The sequence below is a fragment of the Callorhinus ursinus genome, unplaced genomic scaffold (genome assembly GCF_003265705.2).
Source record: "Callorhinus ursinus isolate GAN/ISIS: 27379988/994484 unplaced genomic scaffold, GSC_fseal_2.0 scaffold118, whole genome shotgun sequence".
In the NCBI taxonomy this organism is placed as follows: domain Eukaryota; kingdom Metazoa; phylum Chordata; class Mammalia; order Carnivora; family Otariidae; genus Callorhinus; species Callorhinus ursinus.
Window position 1 is genome coordinate 456860 of NW_027397180.1, and position 12496 is coordinate 469355.

At 59.7% G+C, this 12496-nt stretch overlaps 2 protein-coding genes across 6 annotated transcripts in view; both read left to right on the plus strand.

Annotated features, from left to right (window-relative positions):
• The window catches only part of TMEM80 (transmembrane protein 80), a 6543-nt gene extending 582 nt beyond the window's left edge, over window positions 1-5961 (plus strand). The window contains exons 2-5 of the mRNA XM_025862053.2: window positions 2547-2566; window positions 3305-3398; window positions 3491-3583; window positions 5029-5961. Of these exons, the coding sequence (XP_025717838.2) occupies window positions 2547-2566; window positions 3305-3398; window positions 3491-3583; window positions 5029-5234 (413 nt within the window). The 3' untranslated portion in view covers window positions 5235-5961. The remainder of the gene's footprint in view (window positions 1-2546; window positions 2567-3304; window positions 3399-3490; window positions 3584-5028) is intronic.
• A 2070-nt stretch (window positions 5962-8031) lies between these two features.
• EPS8L2 (EPS8 signaling adaptor L2) overlaps window positions 8032-12496 on the plus strand; it is a 16308-nt gene continuing 11843 nt past the window's right edge. For 2 of the 5 annotated variants that reach the window (XM_025861981.2, XM_073889790.1), the window contains exons 1-4: window positions 8079-8204; window positions 10728-10846; window positions 10931-10986; window positions 11743-11807. In XM_025861981.2, the coding sequence (XP_025717766.1) occupies window positions 10803-10846; window positions 10931-10986; window positions 11743-11807 (165 nt within the window). In that variant the 5' untranslated portion in view covers window positions 8079-8204; window positions 10728-10802. Of the gene's footprint in view, window positions 8205-10727; window positions 10847-10930; window positions 10987-11742; window positions 11808-12496 lie in introns of those variants that run through there. The other 3 variants (XM_073889789.1, XM_073889792.1, XM_073889791.1) reach the window with 3 other exon arrangements.

A 12496-nucleotide genomic window follows, 5' to 3' on the forward strand; every position in this document is an offset into this window, starting at 1 on the left:
GGGGGGGGGGACTCCATCTCCCGCCGCCGGCCCTGGAGCGCCGCATGCAAGCTGCCGTGGGCCCCGGGCGCTGGGCCCCGAGTGTGGCCGTGGACCGTGGCCGGCTGCAGCAGCTGCACGCCCCGGAGAGCGAGGGGGCCCGTGTGCCTGGAGGGCAGGGCAAGAGCGTGTCACGGCCCTGGGGGCACGCTGTCGCAGTCGCCAGCAGCTTCGTGTCCAGGACAGAGTGCAGGGCCCCGTGGCAAGCCCCTGCTCCAAAGCTGGGCGCAGCCCGGGTGTGCCTCAGTCACACGGATGTCCCTGACGTTGGGCCACGGAGGCTCTCACCAGCCTGGGGGCATTGCTCCTGCTGGGGCAGGCCCCGCCCGCGCCACCAGGGCCCCTGCCGTCACCGTGTCGTTTACAGTACTGAGCTCTCAGCAAACCTGACAGCTCTTGTGTGAACACTTCTGTAGAAAAGAAAGTGCACGGGTGGGAGGTGGCTGTGTTCCTCTGGGCTCCGAATTACCTTTGTCTAGTTTAGCACCCGCTCTGGACACAAAAGCCCACTTTTCCAGCCTCCCTCCTGCACCGAAACCACCGGCTGGAGAGCAGAGAGGAGGGAGGGAGCTGCGGCAGCGAGCAGAGGTCCGTGTTGTCTGTCTGTGTTTTATTCAGAGCCCTCCCGAGGGCCCCAAATCGCCAGACCTTTGTGGAAGGCCCCTGGCAATGCGGTGCGTCTTCAGTCGGTGAAAGGAAGTTCACACCAGAACAGGACCTCTGTGCACACCTTGTGTGTCACCTCAGGGGGATCATTTGTTCTCTCCACTCCCACGTGAACTTCTTAAACACCTGTCGATGGCCTCGTTGTTGTTACAGTAACTCATTGACAAAAAATGCTAGGGCCTAAAAGCCAGGGCTGTACTTAGAATGAACTCCTGGAGGTCTAAAATCCATAGAATAGCCAATCTGATTGTAGCCACCTTTAATGTTAATTATTTAAGCCCCATTTCATGTAAAGTTTTTATACAACATATTTTTCCTGAGCCCCCACAGTTCTGATCCATGATAGTGGTTGGCCGGCAAATAGACTTGAAGTGTCTGAAGCCAACCTTCAAGAGAAGAATCAAAAAGGAGGAAAACCCCAATTAACGTGAAATTCAGCCAAATAATGGCAAGCATCTAGGCAGCCTAGTTTAGCTACGTCCTGGAAAAGAACAGATCGGGTTTCAAGAGCGCACTGCCTGTAATGTGATGGAAGTTTATAAAGGATCCTGCTTGGCTTCATGCTCCCTGCACGAGCTGCCTCTCCTGGACGCTGAGTCTGAATCTCTGTTACTGATTCCCCGTGCTAACCCATTTAAGACCCCTGCCCAAGCGAGACTCCACAGAAGGCCCGAATCTGCTTTGATGTCCCCCACAAACCTTAGCAAGGCTGAGAGTGCCTCTCCTGCCCCCTTGGGGGGGGGGGCGGAAACTGGAGAGAAGACCAGACAGACTGGTTCACATCACTGTCCTGCTTGCTGCTTGGCAATATAGCTCACGTCTTCTTCTGTAGGGTCTGTTTGCCAAATTCTAAGTTATTACTGATGTTTCTACACATCACAAATGTGCCACTACTCTGAGCCTCTTGAAACAGGAAATCTGCCCCAGGACACGTTCAATCAAAGGATTAGTCAAAGATACTTCAAACTAGGGCACCTGGGTGGCTCAGTTGGTTAAGCGACTGCCTTCGGCTCAGGTCATGATCCTGGAGTCCCCGGATCGAGTCCCACATCGGGCTCCCTGCTCAGCGGGGAGTTTGCTTCTCCCTCTGACCCTCTTCCCTCTCGTGCTCTCTATCTCTCATTCTCTCTCTCTCTCAACTAAATAAAAAATCTTTAAAAAAAAAAAGATACTTCAAACTCAAAACCTCAGATTCTGAAGACCATTTCACAGGGAGAGAGGCTGTCATCTTAAGATGAGGGGAGACGTGTGCCTGTTATGGGTAGGAGAAGGTCCAAGAGACACACCATTGGAAGAAATTGGATTGCTGCTGTAGGAAATTATTGTTTGAGTGAGATTTGGGGCAATGTATAAAATTCTAGAGGAAAGCAAGTGTCTATCATCAATTACAAAAAAAAAAAAAAGATTTGTACCCCGAATCAGAAAAGGTTCTCCTCTAATTACATCCCTGTGGTAAATGCAGAAAGCACAGAGGATGAGAAAAGCTGCTGTCCTCTGGTGCCCAGGGCCTTCTCTCCTGTCGGTGGAGCAGAAATCTGCCTGTCCTGGCTGACCTGACCTCAGCCGTGGATGGAGGCCTTGCTTCCTCTCCACCGCTGAGCTCCCGAGTACACACTCTCCCAGCCTCGGGTTCTGAAAAGCAGATGGCAGATCCTCCTCGGAGGGACAAATGCAGAGGTGATAGAAAGGGACCTAGCTGCAGGCCCAGATAAAGGTGGCTTCTTTCTGTAAATACGGGGGGAAAGAATGAAGCCGGGATCCTCTGTCGGTGTTGGAAATGGCCCAGGTAAGCACCCAGGTTGGACCTGGGGCCTCACTGACTGATATGCTTTGTTTTCCAGGGAGAGCTTCCTCCGCGGTGGTATCCTTCTGCCCTGTCCCTCAGCTGGCCTCAGGCCCAGGCCTCCACAGGATGGCACTTTTGGGCTAGTTTGCTGGATACATGAAGGCAGCTCTGAGTTCCTGCTTTTTGTTCCTTTAAACTCCCGTGCGCACCCTTTCTATAAGTTCTGAGTAGAAATTCCACTTGTAAGTGGGAGGGACATTCACTAACAATTTAGAGTTGATAGAACTTCAGTGGGGCGTGCTGGCTCCGTCACCTTCCTTCTTGGCCCTGCACCTTGAGTGGGTGGCTGCCTGCCTCCCACCAGGCCCACCTGGAGCAAGAGAGTGAAGACCCCTCACTTTGAATACTTACAGACTCATTTTACCATAAACAAACAAGAAGTGTACAGTGCTCAGGAAAGTTAAGTAGACATTTAACTGCACAAAAAAAGAGAATATATTTTCTTTGAAGAAAATGAAAAAAAAAATCTCATTTTTTTCTATCTAGTAACCTGGGCCACAGTCAGGGTAACCCTGCCCCCAAGGAAGCCTGGTGTTCCAAGGCCATCCTGCCTGCCCTCCTGTTCCAGGCTAGGGCATTTCCTGTGACACCAGTGGAGTATGGGTGGAAGCCGCCCCAGGCAGGGAGCCAGTGGCCAGGTCCCCCATGGCTACCCACAGGTGCACCTCTGAAGACCTGGCAAGGCGTGCCCCCTAGGGTGGATGCACGGGTAGGGCCCGTCTCTAGGCCCACCGGTCCTTAACCGCTGGCCAGCTCTCGTCCATCTCTCTGCAAGTGCTGTTCTGCCTGAGTGGGGCATATTACGCCCTGTATTTCCTAGCTACACTCCTGATGATTACATATAAAAGTGAGTCTTAAATGCAAAGGCACATGGGAGGTGTCCTTGCTGCACCACCCCACCCCCATAACTGGAGTTCTCTGTTGCCCGCTGTTCTCCAGGTCAGGTTTTCAGTTATCCTCACCCTTACCTGGTCCTCGACCTGACTCTGCTGCTTCTGATGGGGATTCTGGAAGTGACTCGGTTATATCTTGGTGAGTTGACTGAAGACCACATAGTAGGTAGGATCACAGAATTACTAGCTTACATGCTGGGAACCTCTAAATGCTCATCCCTTTATAACGTGGTTCTTAGAGACACTTTTGATGTCAACAGCTTAGCCACTTGCTTTGCAAGCCTCCCCTTACGATGTCATTAAGTATTAATTAGTTTATTCAGAAGCTTAATTCAAGAGACGACACTGGCACTGGCAGCATCCTTGGGAGAGACGCTATCCTGCAGAAGCTGCACGGGGACAGACAGCACTGAGATCAGAACCCAGCTTAGCCAGTTGACTGGAGCCCCAAAATATTCACCTCACCTCCTTCCTTCCCCTTCCGTTGGCCTCAGCAGTCTGGAGAAGGATCTGGAGTGTTCTGTGGAGGCCCCAACAGGGCAGCGGAGCCTGGAGGAGTTGGAGGGCTCCCCGAGCTGCCTCAGTCCAGCTCCAGGGCCGTTCAAGTGCCTCAGGCAGCCCCCTGTTCCGTCCACAACAGCATGAGCTTTGCCCTCTAGCCCAGCCCAGCCCAGCCAGTGCTCAGCACACAGGGTGCAGGCTTCCAGCCTGCCTCCTGCCAAGTCACAGGCATGCACGTGCCAGCACATCCGTGTTCTACAGTGGGGTCGTACATGGGTTGAACATCTCCTCCATTAGAATAGCTGGTAGAGCCGATGACAGCTGGTGCTCTCAGGCCCCTTGCACGTCAGCACATTCTGCCTGCACACGCGTGCCAGTGACGCCCAATCAGCAGTGAGGAAACAGGCGCATGCCCTTGTCAGCATTGCCGCAGGACTCTTCAGGGGTCAGGAGCGAGTCTCCTCGGCCATCCTACTGGGCATGCGGGGCCATCAGTATCTGCTGTCACAGACGAGCCCATGCACCTGGGAGGGAGGCGGACGGTGCTGGGCACCTGGGTCAGCTACAGCAGCCAGGGAGCAACGTTTCCTGCGACTGACCCATTTATCTAAAATATTTAGGTTTGGTTCGGTTTTTTACAAGTGTGCATGACGTTTTCCAGAACTGGCGTCAGCCCAGAGTAAAATATTTTTGGAAATTTTAAACAAAACCTCCTCAGTCCACTTGGAATTAGGAAAAGGTATCAGAATGCAACTGGGATTGTTTTTAGAAAAGGAAATTCCGTCTCCCGTCCCCACAACTGATCCAGAGGCTAAGATTCAAACATTCTCCCGTGATTGGTTTTTACCCTCACTAGGGAAAACACACCCCTTGTCACACTTTGCTTTCTGACGTTTCATGAGTGATGTGCTGACCACAACAGGACCTTTTACCGAAAGTCCTCAGCCCCGCGTCCAGAGGGCTGCGCTGGTGATGAGCTGGCTCTCGGCCTCCCTGCCTCCTCGCAGCCCTCCTGGGGGCACACGGGTCAGAGTAGGTATCCCGGAGCCCAGCGCCCACTCACCTGACTGTTCTGCTCTCCAGGCACCAAGGGCAACCTGACGGAGGCCGAGGTGCCGCTGGCCATCAGCCTGGCCCTCACCGCGGGGGGCGCCCTGTTGTCCACCTACTTCCTGCTCTGGCAGACCCTGGTGCTGCGGGCAGACTCCATCCTCAGTGCCACACTCCTGGCACTCCATGGCCTGGAGGCCATTCTACAGCTGGTGGCCATTGCTGCCTTTGTCAGCTAGGCAGGCGGTGCCCGGCTTCCCCCCCCCCCCCCCCCCCCCCCCGCCCTGCCCAGGGTGGGACAGCTCTGGACAGAAGCCACCTCCTGGGAGTTCGGCCATGTCTGGCTGGCTCCCTCTGGGGTGTGCCGACCTGCTTGATCACTGAGGGGGGCAGGTGAGGACGGTGCATGTTTCCTCGTGGTGCTGTGCACCTCTCACATAATTGCTGGCATTCTGTGCTTTCCACACTGGTCCACCTGGAGCTACAGGGTGGCGTGGGGAGCCAGGGACCCACAGCTCATGGCAGGCCAAGTCCTGGACAGCAGTCAGCTCTGCTTTGCAACAGAAAGAAAAATGTGAAGGAGCCAGCAAGCTCTGGTGTTTGGGGGGTCTTTGCAGAGGTGGCCCCTTTCCCCTTGGGGCTCCTGTGGGGAGGTGGTCTGAAGCACTGAGGGGAGGGAGGCAGAGGATGGGAGAGTGACGGAGAACAGCCTGCCACTGCCCCGGGCTGGGGCTTCAGGGCTCCGATGTCCAGGCCTCCATCAGGAAACCGTCCGGAACGTTTGCACTGTGTTAGACGTAGTCACAGAACGTAAGCGCTCCTGGAAGGACTCTGAGTTCATGTTCTCTAGTAACTTGCCTTCATTTGTCTGTATCACACCCTGTCCACGTTTGGAATAACATGTTTGAATATCCAGGTATTTTCTCTTTGCCATATTGTTGAAATAAACGTTTATACCTCCCTCAATTTCTCCTAAGGCCACCTACCTCTTCCAGGGTTCTTTCTGGATAGACAGGAGCACAGCCCACCCAGGCCTCACCCAGACACCCAGGGAGCGGTGCTTCCCCGAAAGGCAGCAGAGCTGGGCTTGGGGCCCGTCCTGGAGCGCTTCCCAGGGACCGGCTTCAGCGAGGGCAGCAGCAGCACCCTCCCCCACCTGTCCTCAGGGGCAGCTGGGGGCAGGAGCGCTCCCCCCCGCCCCGCCCCGCTGGCTTTGGCTCTGGTCCGGTGCACACCTGGGGCCCTGAGGCCGCGTGTAGGCGCCCTCGTGCTTACCTGCTGCTCTGTGTTCAGCGGAGCTTCCTGCCTCTGACGCCAGGGCACTCCCCAGGGGACTTGGGAAGGATGGGACGGGTGCACTTGCTCTCTGTGGAAACAGCCAGCTCCCCCGCAGACCCTGGCCGCGTGACACTTGTGGCCTTAAAGGTTCAGGACCTCCTGCCCAAGGATGTAGGCCCAGCCCTGACACCCACATCGCTCTGGCCACACAGGTGGCAGTCACCTGTCCACAGAGGACACCACAGCTCCAGGTAGCTCCAGAGGCTCCCTGCTGTGCCTCCTGGTCTGGTGACAATCACTTTAATTTCAGAAGTGCAATAGCACCCACCTCTGCTGCTCCCTTCGGTGCGTGCTTCCCACTTCCTGCCTGCCCAGGCTCAGTCTCCAGGAAGGATGAGGGCAGGCCTGTGCCTTCTCTGGATGCTCAGCAGAGTAGGAGAGAGAACCAGGAAGCCAGGGCTTGCCAGGGCTCAGGGGCAGGGCTGGGCCTGAGAGGAGGGCCACTTCCTGCACCACCTCTGAGAGCTCACCTGTGATGCTTCAGACAGCAGGTGGGGAGGCCCGCTACGGGGGCGGGGGCTGGGGTGGGGGGGGCGTGCTGCCATTCCCCCAGGGGGGTTCCCCAGGAAGTGTTCTTTGTCAGCCCCAGGTAAACAGGCCAACGGCCTTTGGAACCCTGCCTCCTGATGCACCATTTTCTACCCCCCACCCCACCCCAGGAACAATAGCCAGAGGCTTTGGGTCCTTGCATGTGCCTGGGGTGCCCACCACTGCCTGGACTTGCCCTCTGCCTCTTCTCTACTTCCTCCTCACCCAGCTGGCAGAGGCAGGGGGAGTCAGTTCAGGAGGAAGGATACTGGCCCCACGCTGGGGGCAGAGGGTGGGGCCTGGGCCTAAGGAGGGGGTCACAGCCTGGAGTCCCCTTCCCACACCTGTTCTGTGCCCTAGTAGTGAACAGCCTAGGCCACAGGCATCCTCACCCTCCCATCAGACACCCCCATCCCTCAGGGGGTGCCCATGCTGGACTGGGGCTGCACAAAAAGACTGTAGGATCGTGGCGCCTGGGTGGCTCAGTCAGTTAATCGTCTGCCTTCGGCTCAGGTCCTGATCCCAGGGTCCTGGGATGGAGCCCCGCATCGGGCTCCCTGCTTGGTGGGGAGTCTGCTTCTCCCTCTGCCGCTCCCCCCGCTTGTGTTCCCTCTCTGTCAAATAAATAAAATCTTTTTAAAAACAGACTGTAGGATCTCCTGGATTGTGGAGGAGAGAGCCCTCTCCTGCCCGGGGAGCTCGGAGCACAGGGCCGCAGGGTCTCTGGCCTCGGATCATACCTTTGACACCCACTCACAGACTGACGCCTGACACCTCACTCCCCCAGACCAGAGGGGCCAGCCGTAGAGGAGGGGGTTCTGCCCCGGGGCCTGGCGCCCAGGATAGGCCCCTCTGCTGCGGCAGCTGAGGCTGGGACATACCCGGCAGGGGATACCTGGCGGCTGCTGGAGTGCAGCGAGACCTGCCTCGGGAAGATCTTAGAACCTCGCCCTGCGTGGTCGCCAGGCACGTCCCCACGGGTGAGGGGCTCCCGATCCGCCTACCCGTCCACGGGCACCCCAGCTCCGGGGGGGTGGGGTCTGCGGGGCCAGGGGGCCCATGGGGCGGGCGTTGGGGACCGTCCGCAGGGAGCCCCAGGGGGCGGGGCCGAGTCGGAGGGGCGGGGCGTCCTCGTCCCCCCGCCCCGCCCCGCGCCCGCCGGCTCCCGGGTCTCTAACCTGCCGCTCAGGTTCCTCCGCGCGGCCCCGCCCCGGCCCGGCCCAGCCGCGCGTCCCTCCCGCTGCCGAGCCCGGGCCGCCCAGGCGAGGAGCGGACAGACAAGCGGACGGACGCGCGGACAAGGGGACCCACGGGCGGCGCAGGCACGGGGCCACGAGGAGCAGGTGAGCGCCCCCACGGGTCCCCACCTAGCCCACTCAGACCTGCCAGAATCCCTGCGGACGGCGGTCTGGCTCGGCCTCAGTTTCCCCAGGTGGCCGTGCGACTGGGGGCTCTGGCAGGAGTCCGTGGGCCGGGCCTGGGCGCCGAAGGCAACGGGGTGCGATAGGGCTGCGCCGAACCCGTGGCCAGGAACTTGGTCCGGCTGTGGCCTAGTCTGCCTGGTCCTGGGGCGGTGCCGGTGGGCAGGGACGTTTTAAAGGCAGTGGCACCTGAGTCAGCCGGCCCCCTCCCCGCCCTGGGGCTCGGTGGAGGGAACCCCTTCCTCCAGCGAAGGAGGTGGGAAGGGGGTTCTCTCCCTGCCCCTCGAAGGCCCTAAACCCCCTTCCACAGGACAGGCTGGGGCCTCCTTTGTGGCCAATGGCTCCCTGTGGGCTGGCGCAGGAGGCACTTCCTGGGTGTCTGAGCCAGGAGGGAATCCAGGGCCAGAGAAGCATCAGGCTAGGGTCAGGTTCTGGGTCAAGGGGTGTGGGAGTTTCAGGGAGGAGGAGCCTGCATGCTGGGTGGCAGGGGGCCTGTGGGCGCTGGACCTGAGGCTCCCCCAGGTTCCTCCTCCCTGGGTCAGGCTGACCTGGGGCTGCCCCTGCGTATGAAGGTGTCCCTGGTGGCTGGGGAGGAGGGTAGGCGGGCTTGCAGTGCTTCTGAGGAGCACCCACAGACCACCTCTACCCCCACTCCAGGGGTAGTCAGCCCCAGCAGTAGCAGTTCGGAGAGCCAGGGCCCAGCTGGGGGTGCCTCTCCTTCTCCACCTCTGTACTGCTTCCCCCAGCCCCCGCCCTGGGGGGGGCCCAGGCCTCTCCTGGGGCCTGCCTAGAACGGGGCCTCAGTGGCTCAGCATTCCACCCTGCCCAGTCTGTTGGATCCCCTGTGCCCGCCTTCCCAGCGCACCTTGAGCCCACCCCTTCCCCACCCAAGCTTCCCAGGCTTATCCCTCCTTACCAACCAGGTTGGGCCCTCCCCAGCAGGCAGCTCCCAGACCTGGGCAGAGCCAGGGCCCTGAGGGGTTCCCCCATTCCAGAACTCCACCCAGCTCCCTCTGGGGCTTAAGCTGACTCCTCCCCAAGGTCACTTGGCTGTGAGCTGGAATTTGAACTTGGAGCTGGTCCCTCCACCCTCCCTGCCCTGCTGGGGCCTCCACCACTGCCCAACCAGGCACCAACCTCAGCCCTCCCTTTGCACCCGGAAAATGGCCGCAGTAAAACCAAAGTGCAATCTGGGCCCCAAGCTGCTCCCAACCCCTTGGGCCCACACAGCTCCCCTGCCCCAGTCAGCTGACTGGAGCAGGTCTGTGGTGGCCCCTCCCCCAGCTGCTCCCCAACCCAGATGCCAGCACCTGGACTCACCTTTCTGGCTGGCCCTGCTGGGCCCCCCACCCTGCTCCAGGGAGTTGAAGGTCATGGGTTCCTAGCCTAGGCACCCCAAGGAGGTGGGCCGTGTGTCCCAACCTGTGAGTGTCTGTGTGTGCCTGGGGGCCTGGGTTTTGCCCAGGTTTGTGTGTGCCCAGACACACGTGCCCAGTGCCCTTGGCTCAGCCCCCAGGAATCCCATTAAGCAAACACTTGGCTCCCTCGCTGAGGTCATGAGCATTCCAGACATTCTCCATGGACAGATGGTCAGAGGAATCTGACCAAGCCCCTACTCCCCCCCATCCTGAGAGAGCCAGGACCCTCCGTGGCACATGGGAGGGGGTGCCTGAAGCCCCCTGGCCCCTCACACCTCCTGGAAACCCTCTTTGTAGGTAGGACCTGGTCAAACCAGAAAGTCCTGGGGTGCTCCCTGCCCCTAGATACCAGTACGCCTGGCCTATGGACCACCCACTCCGGCCAACCCCAAATACAGAGGGACAGCCTTGTCAGAGGTCCCCAGGGGGCACAGACCCCACAGGACATGTCAGTCTGACCCAGGGGGGCCAGGCTCTGCTCACCCCCCTGAGGGTGTGCTCCGTCTAGACTTTGTTCTGGGCTCTGGGTCCCCAAGGCCACACACCCACCCGACCGCATCCAGGGCCCAGTCTCATCCTGTGCTGCCTTCCTCTGGTATTGGCTCCCACCTGACTCAGGGCCTTTGAACATGTGTTCCCTCTGCTTGGAAGGGGGTTCCTCTCCTAGGTCCCCTCTCAGAGCCCTCAGGACACTGTCCTTGCAGGCCCACCCAGACAGCCTTGAGAGTGGGACTCCTCTACTGGCCCCCCTCGGGCTCCCTGTGGAAGACCAAGGGTCTGGGGTGAGATAGAGGCCCATGCCTGCCAGCTGGGACCTGGGCCGGGAGGTCCTGCTGTGTCCAGGAGGCAGGACTCTACTCCCTGAGGACACGCTGCCCAAGCTCCCTGGGGAACCTGGCCAGGACACCAGGGCTGCAGCCTCTGGATCTGGGGTGGGTGGAAGAGGAGATCAAGTCCTGCCCTGGGAGCAGTGAAGCCACCGGCCAGACCCCAGGGAGGTGTCAGCTTGGCTGCCCTCTCCACTCAGGTGTGGGCCGGGCACTAGGCCCTGGACTCAGGCCACAAGGTTGCCCTTCCATCACCAGCCACCACCAAGGACGCCATGAGCCAGCTGGGGTCTGTGAGCTGCTGCCCAGGTGCTGCCAAGTGAGTCCCCACCCCCCATCCACTGAGCAGTCCCCAGGGAGGGGTGCGGTGTGGGCCTCGCCCTTACCAGCCCCTCCCCTGCAGTGGCAGCCTGGGCCGGTCTGACGGTGTGGCCAAGATGAGTGCCAAGGACCTGTTTGGTGAGTGAGGCTTGAGGATGGGCTGTGGGGTCTCGCCCACTCCCCTCCCCCAGGCTGTGCCAGGCCCCCACTAGGGAGATGCAGGTCAGCCCTTGGTGCCCAAAGGAGGCCCCTGGACCCTCATTAAGCAACAGCTGCTCAGGTCCCCCCCTCCCTCACCGTAAGGAGAGAGGCCTTTACTAATAATTCAGGGACCATCAATATTGATTCGGCTGTGCTCTTCACTGCAACCAGATAGCCCAAGGGGTGGGGCTCAGACTGGCTGGAGAGCCAGGTGTCTGCTGGGGGGCAGGGGGCGGGGCCTGGCCAGCCCCACCTCGCCCAGCTCTGCCTCTCCCCCCAGAGGCTCTTTTGTGCTTTTGGACTTGGCGCCCTGTCTGGAAAGCTAGGAGCCCCAGGGAGGGACCGAGAGATGTTAGCTGGCAGCTCTTGGAGTTGGGGGAGGCCAAGGCTTGGACCACTTCCCAGAATGGTGGGCAAGGGGCCTCCCAGGGAGGAACTGCTGAGCCTCCTGCACCCACCCCAGGACAGACCCCTAGCAGGGGGTCCTTTTCTAGGGGCCATCTGGGGGCAGAGGGAGGTTTTCCGTCTGCCCAGAAGGGCCCTCACACTTCACACTCTCGAGTCCTTTCTGGCGGCAGCCCCCTCACCTCCATTCGGCCCTTCCTGTGGCCCAACCTGGGAGTCCAGTCCCACCTGTACCAGGGGCTGTGGGTCCTGCCCTCTGGGGTGAGTGACTGGTGACTCCCTGCTCAGAACAGAGGAAGAAGTACTCCAACTCCAACATCATCATGCATGAGACCTCCCAGTACCACGTCCAGGTGAGGCCAGTCCCCAAGGAGCACCTCCAGAGTCCCTGGGCAGATGGGGAACCTGAGGCACAGCCCAGCTTCTGACACCCAGAGCAGTTAGACAGAGCCAGGGACTGCCCCACACCTGTCCTGGGCTCACCCACGGTGAGGGGAGCCCTCTCCAATCCTGGGAAGCTCACAGTCTGGGGGGACACAGGAGCCCTGGAGCTATGTCAGGGAAATGGAGATGCCAGTGGCCAACACAGGCCAGGCAAGGACAAGGCCTGGGTGCTGTCTGGCAGCACTTGGGTGGGAAAACTCTGTGGGAAGGAAACTGTCATCCTGGCCCCCAAAACAAGGAACTGGATTAGGAGGGAGAAGATAAGACACAGACACACTTAGTGAGCTCCTGCAGGAAAGCCTCGGACGGCCAATTCAGATGGATCCTGGGAGAGTCCAGACTGGTTAGCTGCACTCCAGACCAGCACCCAGCTCAGGAGCGTTTTCACCCTGGGTCAGCTTTGATTCACGCTTAGAACTGAGGAAATACGTTTTTTAAATGACCTTCCTGGTTCTTGGCCACTGTCCCAGACCGTAGGACAACAGGGCTAAGATTGGCTGAGGAGGGAGGAAGGGGCAGCCTTGGACCAGGAAGAGGGGGGGCTTGGACCGGGAAGAGGGGGGGCTTGGACCAGGAAGTAGGGGGGACCCTGGACCAG